Below are 7,277 nucleotides of genomic sequence, written 5' to 3' on the forward strand. Positions count from 1 at the left end.
CTATCTTCCAAATGTATGGTAAAATAATAATAATAATAATAATAATAATAATAATAATAATAATAATAATAAGAAGAAGAAGAAGAAGAAGAAGAAGAAGAAGAAGAAGAAGAAGAAGAAGAAGAAGAAGAAGAAGAAGAAGAATGTCTCCAAATACATGTTTAGGCTAAAGGTGGTCCCCAATTCAAAAAAGAAAGGAAAAAAGAAAGAAAAGAAGACTAATTTAAAGATCATTTAAAGTTCACGTGTATTTAATCTGCTTTTTTAAAAAATAATAATGATAGATTTAAAAGTAGATTATATACACATATATTGATGTTTAAGGCTGTTACTCCTGCATATATGATTCATTTAGAGTCTAAAAGGATCATAAAAACAGGAGTAACAGCCTTCAAAGTTTATGTGTGTAGATATTTTAGACCAACAGTTGCATTACGTCTGTTGTTTAGCACTGGGTATTACGCTTTTGCGTCAGCAAAATGCTCAAAACAGAACGTTATCCATCAATTCAAGAAACATTTCATTCAACACGTGTCAAGGTTTTGAAAAGACCTACATTTTAAAGTGGAGGAAATTATACTTCAACCAAAGTTCATGGTGGTTTGTGGGGTTCCCCTCCCCCTTTTAAACGACCCTGTTAAATTGGTTTCCGCATATGCTTCGGAGCTAGTGATTCGAGCAATTAAGCCTTTCTTTAATTAGCAGGAGTGGAGTTGTTTGTTTTTTTCTTCAGCAAAATGGTTAAGGGCAAAACCTTATCTTTTAAAAAGAAACGTAAATTCACAGCAGGTAGAGAATAAGCAAGATCGCTTCCTTGAGTGTTTTTTTTAATCCAATGCCATAAATTGCCAAAATGTTTTCGAGGGGTTGGTTGGACTAAACCAATGAGTCCTCCATCTGTACGGTTTGTTTTAAACTTTCTTAAATTAGATTCATGCTTTCTTTTTTCTTTTTCTTTTTTAAAGGATGGTTGAGTCACATATAGCTTCGAGGAGCCATAACAGAAGAACTTATTTCCAGTCTGTTTGGGTCGCAAGAGGACTTAGTTTCGAGGGTTTTTGTTTTTAGCCAACGGAGCAGAACCGTATTTCGTTCCAAGGTTATTTCCGGTTTGTTAATGTTCGGAATAATACCGGTGAGTAAAAGATCTTAGGCTGAAGAGACAAATGCCCACAAGGAAGGGATCGTTATAAGCACAAATTTAATTCCTTTAGCTTGGAGGTTTGGGTACAGATTATGACTGCTCTGAGCTGACACAAACCTGGTTTAGCAAACCTGTAATGAATAACTGACCTACACTTTTCTCCCAAGGGCAGTGGGGAGGGAGATATTCTTGGGTTCAGTCAAGATCAAAAAAATTTGAATCATTAATTACAGTCACTAAAGTTGCCCAGGCTGGAGGTTTTGTAAAAAAGCATTTCACTTTAGCCACTTTTAAAAACAACAACAACAACAACCAGACCATCCCATTGTTAACAATGCAGGAGCACGATTTGACCAAAGTTAAGCAATTTAAATCCTATTGATTTTAAAAGGATTGTTAAATTCAGAGCTTAACTCGCTCCCACTGCAATTAATTGAGCTCAGAAGTGTTGTACCTTGGTTGGAGTTTCCAGATACTTAAATGTCTCTTTGTCAACAATGTGACTTTGTCCTTCCCACCCCAATAGCTTATAACCTATTTGTTTTTTCCTAATCTCTATAACCTCTCTCTGTCTCTTTTTGCTTTTTGTGTCGTCGTTAATGTTCATGGTGTGTGGGGTTACGTCGGGGCTAGGGGGTTAGGTAGATCCTGCCAAAGAACTAAACAAATGAACAGGAACTGAAATCCATATCAGGACAAATGGACCATAACCATGATGAAATCGCTTTTTGAGAACAACCCTCCGTGCATAGGTATCTCGTCCCCTATATTCTTTCGCATTCCCCCGCATCCCCCTGGCTTTATGAAGCTAAGTAAACAAGGAAAGTGGAGAAACCTTCAAGCCCAAACCTAGTCGTGTTTATTCATTTGGAAGTCAACTCCACTAAGTTCAACGGTACTCATTTCCAAGTTAAGCGTGAACAAGATTGCAGCCCAACTTTTTTGTCATGGAAGCTGGTGGCTGTGATTTTAACGAGGCTGTGATCTCATTCTGGATTGAGAACCAGTCAGAACCAGCTAAAGCTCTAAAGGAGCTATCCAAGGTGACGAACCCGATCCCCTATCTTGAATTGCTCCTTTAGAGTTTTGGCTGGTTCTGACTGAAATCCAGAAGTGATTCACCAAAATCAGATCTGCCAGCCTCCACTGTGTGCAGAAGACCTTTCCTAGATTCTGCCTCATCTATTTATTGTGATACCTAGAGAGAAAGTCCATTGGCCTCTTCACCTCCCTTCATTCACATTTCACCCGTCTCAATCTCTCTCTCTCTCTCTCTCTCTCTCTCTCTCTCTCTCTCTCTCTCTCTCTCTCTCTCACACACACTCTCTCTCTCTCTCTCTCTCTCTCTCTCTCTCTCTCTCTCTCTCTCTCTCTCCCTCTCCCTCTCCCTTTCCTGCCTGTTTCTCCATCTCTCGGACCATACTTATCGACACACATTCACACACAATCCTAAATTCCTTTGATTCCTGCAGAAATCCTTCATGCCCTGTTATAGAAATAAACAGAGACCGCAAAGGGCTTGACAGGATCGTGCTCAATGAGTTTAAAACCGGGGTGTCAATGCTGCCAGACAACTATACCGAAACATAAAAACAAAGCAGCCCAACACGATTTCGTTGCAGAGACCTTATGGATTCCAGGCTAAGAATCCTCTTTCTTGTCAACGAACAGAGCAGAAAATAAACGGAATCCAATGACTAGGAAATAAATGAACACATCAGTACCGTTGAACTGCTAATATTATCTGGGTACCATTAGTGGGTTGAATCTATTTGCATATGTATATAGGCATAAAGGAATGAAGGTGTAAAAAAGAAAAAGGGGAAAGTTCTCATTAGCACTCATTCAACCAGCTTTTCTTCCTTACGCACCCCTTCCAGGAAAAGAAATAGTACGTCCCAAATGCAGTTCGAAGTTAAGCGTTCTTATTGGTTCTACTTCTGTAGGAAAATTCCATTTAATGGCGCCCCGGGAACGGGCAAAATGGTTTCCTCTCAAGCGAACGCACCAATTAGGAATTCTCTTTGATTTTGAACCGTTTCATCTCGACATCCCCGTACACTTGAGCCTTGGGCGGTTGCTGGTCAACTCAACTGGAAGGTCGTCCTTCACTTGAGCTTGGGGTAGGATCAATGCCTTTCCCCTTGGTCGCTTAGTTTTATGTTTGAACTCATTCCAGCAATAGACAGCAAAGCAGGATTTTATGTGTAACTTACTTTATCTTGTAGGTCACCCAGAGAACTATTGTTAATGGGGAGACTGATAAATGGAGTAAAAACTAAATGAAACTTCTAAAATTCCCTTTAAAATCAGAAATAATATTCGAGTTTTCCTTTCTTCATTTTTTTCTTAAGTAGTAAAGTATTTATAGTAAAAGATGAGTTAAATCTAAATAGTAGTTCTATTTAGAGTAGTCCTACTTACCATAACTAACTTAAGTCTCATTCATTTTAATGGACTTACTCATCAGAGTAGATCAAACATGTGTTGATTTATTTTTTTAATTGCATTTTAAAATAATAATATTTGAATGTGAATTCTTTGCTAGGTACAATGTGAGATTTTTTCCTTTTTTAAGAACTTGAGTTGAAAGAAAATAATTATAAAGGGAATTGGGAAGGGTGTCTCTGGAGGCAACTGACTTGCAAGGAGCACAGGTGTGTCCTACAGACAAGAAGTGCAAGAGGACCATTGCTCCTATGCATTTCCACTGAGCTTGCGCAGGAGAACTTCCCGCTGGGTTAGGCCTTTTTCGATTGGGCCTCCACATTTTCCCTAGGGGCATCCAAGATGTTCAGCACATCCTAGATGACATGGGGAATTTTAGGGTTTAAAATTCGGCTACTTCTTTGCTCCTGAATTTGCAGCCCAATTCTTTTGTTATTTGAATGAGAACCATGCTGGTGCGTCTCTTCTCCTCCCCAATTCTTTCTCGCTTCCACAACTTATTTTTAATTGCCTAAATTACTCCCCACCCCACTTTAAATCCTACTTAGATTTGGTACTCAGCTGACCTATCTGCGAATTATTGTAACCTCTTTCCCAGAGAGAGACCACCTTGAGGGCCAAACGACCAGCCACCTTTCTCCCTCCAACCACTTGTTACAATCCTATGAGAAAGACCAGCTTCTCTTTAGCTTTCCAACGAAAAAATATTCCTCGCAGCTCATTTCATCACTCCACGGGCTATCTATCTATCTATCTATCTACCATCTATCTATCTATCTATCTATTTCATGTGGCAAAGGTTCTGTATATGAACTCTGCGTATAACTCGAGGCATATGAGTATTTTTAAAAAGAAAAGCTTTAAAATTTAAAAAAACAAAACATTTTGCCGGGTTTATTTCTTCCCACCCCTCAACTCACTCCCCCCAGTTTTCGTGTTTCTGAGCCCTCCTTCCCTGCCCCCTCCTTTGCTGGAATTTACCCACCTGGTGGAGTTTTTTCACTTTTACATAGGTCTAATGATGGTGCTTTTTGCAAGAATTTTTTCTCTTTTGCTTCTTCTTCCTCCTCCTCCTCCTCTTCTCTTTTCCCCTCCACCGGTCCATAGTTAGATTTCAGTAGGATAGACATCTCATAATCTCTTTTCTCTGCGAAGTCCGAAGAAGGAGCCGAAGGGTTACAGCGGTGTAAATTCCCGTTAGGAGCGGCGGAAGTTAATTCTTGGCAAGGTGACGGCGGCGGAAAGATGGTCAAAGCCGGTTGCGGAAGGGAGCTGGGGGCGAAGGCTGCCGCGGTCTGCGGCGCTCTGGTCTGGAGCACCGAGAAAACCGGCTCCTTCATCTCCAGGCCGGGGAGAGGAGGAACTTCTGGCTGGACGGTCGTTGGAGGATGTTTCTCAGCCCCGAACTCCAAGCAGGAGACTTCGTGGTCTTTGCGCCTCGAAGCGTACAAGCAAGAAGGCCCCATCTTTGGATCGAGAAACTCATGATGAGGAGGACTTCGCCAACCTGGTGGATGGAAGGGAGGTGGAAGGAACCGCAGTCCGGACTGGTGGCTGTTCATCACTCTTTCCCCCCCATAGAACCGCCACCCCACCCACACCCCGTTGCACTGCAAAGCTTTGCCCAAGGGGGGGGGGGGAGAGGGGATGGGATTTTAAACCCCAGCTGCTGTGTCGGTATGGGCAGTGTGGGGTTTACAGAAAAGATCAGCCTCCCAGGCGACAGCGTTGCGAAAAATGAATATACAGACCCACTCTGTGTGTGTGTATGTGTGCGCGCGAGAGAGGGAGAATGTTTAAGGGAAAAGGTCTCAAGCAATGGACTTATCTGTTAGAAAATGCGTCCGCCGAGCCACTTCCGGCGAGCTGGCCAATCCCAGATGGACATGGCTTCTACGGACATCCCCTGGTGTCAATTTTAATGGCAAACTTTACTGGTTTGCGGAGGGACTCATCTTTTTTTTTTCTTTTGGTGAAAGAAAGACATCTTCGCTGCAGACATCTGTAGCTACAATTCATTCACTTCACACCCTCCCCGCCCCGTCTTCTCCCACCCATTCCCACGAATTATAATCTGTGCGCAACAAAAGGAGCTGAGAATTGTACAGTACTTGGAACTTTGGAAAGCGATCATAACGCTAACAATTTGTTCACATCTGTAGTTTTACGTTTCCTGCCTGTGCGGAGCTGAGTTGCCCTTGAGTGTCATCGCTGAGAAAAGGCCAGCTAGCTACAAGGTTTGGGGGAGAAGGAGAATCTAGCTGGAATGTAGGGTCCTCTGTCTTAATTCTGCCTGAATCATAAAAACTTTGCTGACCCCCAAGCCTAAGTTTTCAGTTAAAAGCTGGCCTCCTCTGCTAAAACACAATGGGTTGGATCCCATTGTAGTCAGAGTAGACCCAATGAAATCAACAGTTGAATTTCAGTAATTCTGCTTTACCTATAGTTAGGTCTGGATCCAACCCAATCCCTTAGTAATAAGCTAGCTCTATTTCAAATGAATTGACATTCAAGAAACTGAGTTCTCTGAGTTGAAAATTTGTAAGAGGCAGGGGAGACAAATTTTCACACCCTTCCTTCATATGAATCATATATTCCGATATTAAGAAATCTAAGAAAAACAGGATGCAGCCACAAGCTGCTTGTTTTGTTTGTTCAAACGAGATGTAAAGTTGCTCCCATAAATATGTAACCACCTGCATGTGTTTCTGTATGTTGGCATGGAGGAGGAGGAGGAGGAGGAGGAGGAGGAGGAGGAGGAGGAGGAGGAGGACAGTTATGTCACCAAAACCCTCTGCAACCATAAAAAACAGAGCCCTGATGGGAAGACCACATTCTTCGACCTGGACCTAATACCATCAGAGTATTCCTTCAGTCGATTTCTGCCTAATATTCAAATTAACCCAGCCTTTGCTAGGGATTGCAGTAGTATATCTGAGAGAATTCAAGTTGCCCTCTAGAGACAAAACAATGAATATATATATATATATATATATATATATATATATATATATATATATATATCTCCAGGCTTTTGTCTCTAGAGGGTTTTTATAACCGCATTCGTAGCGGCAAGCCCCAGCTACTTGGGATTTAATTAAGGCATGTCTGCTCCAGCCCTCTGCTTCTGCTGAGCAAAGGAGTCGGCTTCCCCGCCCCGCTCTGTATATTCATAGAGTCACGACAGAAGTCAGTCATGGCAAGGGGCATTCTAAACACAGACACAGATTGTGCTTATATGGGCGGTATCCGTTCATTCGTTAGTCCGTGATTTTTAAACCTATCGATTAATTTATCAATTAAATATATCAACCCAACTTCCAAAATATACGAAGGACACAATTCTACTGAGGAAAAATCGTCTCAGGGAAAAGCCATGACAATGAATGGGAGCAGCGTGATTGCGTCCTAGCCCCCCTCCAACCCACATTTCATTTTATGCTGAAATCCAAAATATACTTACTAGGGGAAAAGCCCCATTGAGCAGAGTGGAGAATATTTCCTAGTAAATATACTTTACTAGGGCACTGAATAGGGGCTTACAAAAGAGACTCCCCAGGTGGGTTGCATGCCCAGAGACATCCACACTCCTACAGACGGATTTCGGAGTGAACTTTTGGACTAGCACCTGATATGGTTTATGGGAGATTTTGGAGGCCCTTTATAAAGTCTTCCTTACTGAACA

The 7,277-nt window shown here is 41.8% G+C and overlaps 1 protein-coding gene across 1 annotated transcript in view; it reads right to left on the bottom strand.

Moving 5' to 3' along the window:
• HOXB9 (homeobox B9) overlaps window positions 1-5,106 on the bottom strand; it is a 46,058-nt gene extending 40,952 nt beyond the window's left edge. The window contains exon 1 of the mRNA XM_063138035.1: window positions 4,578-5,106. Coding sequence (XP_062994105.1) covers window positions 4,578-5,058 — 481 coding nt within the window. The 5' untranslated portion in view covers window positions 5,059-5,106. The remainder of the gene's footprint in view (window positions 1-4,577) is intronic.
• Between the last annotated feature and the right edge of the window lie 2,171 nt (window positions 5,107-7,277).

This window comes from Elgaria multicarinata, chromosome 11 (genome assembly GCF_023053635.1).
Source record: "Elgaria multicarinata webbii isolate HBS135686 ecotype San Diego chromosome 11, rElgMul1.1.pri, whole genome shotgun sequence".
Classification (NCBI taxonomy): domain Eukaryota; kingdom Metazoa; phylum Chordata; class Lepidosauria; order Squamata; family Anguidae; genus Elgaria; species Elgaria multicarinata.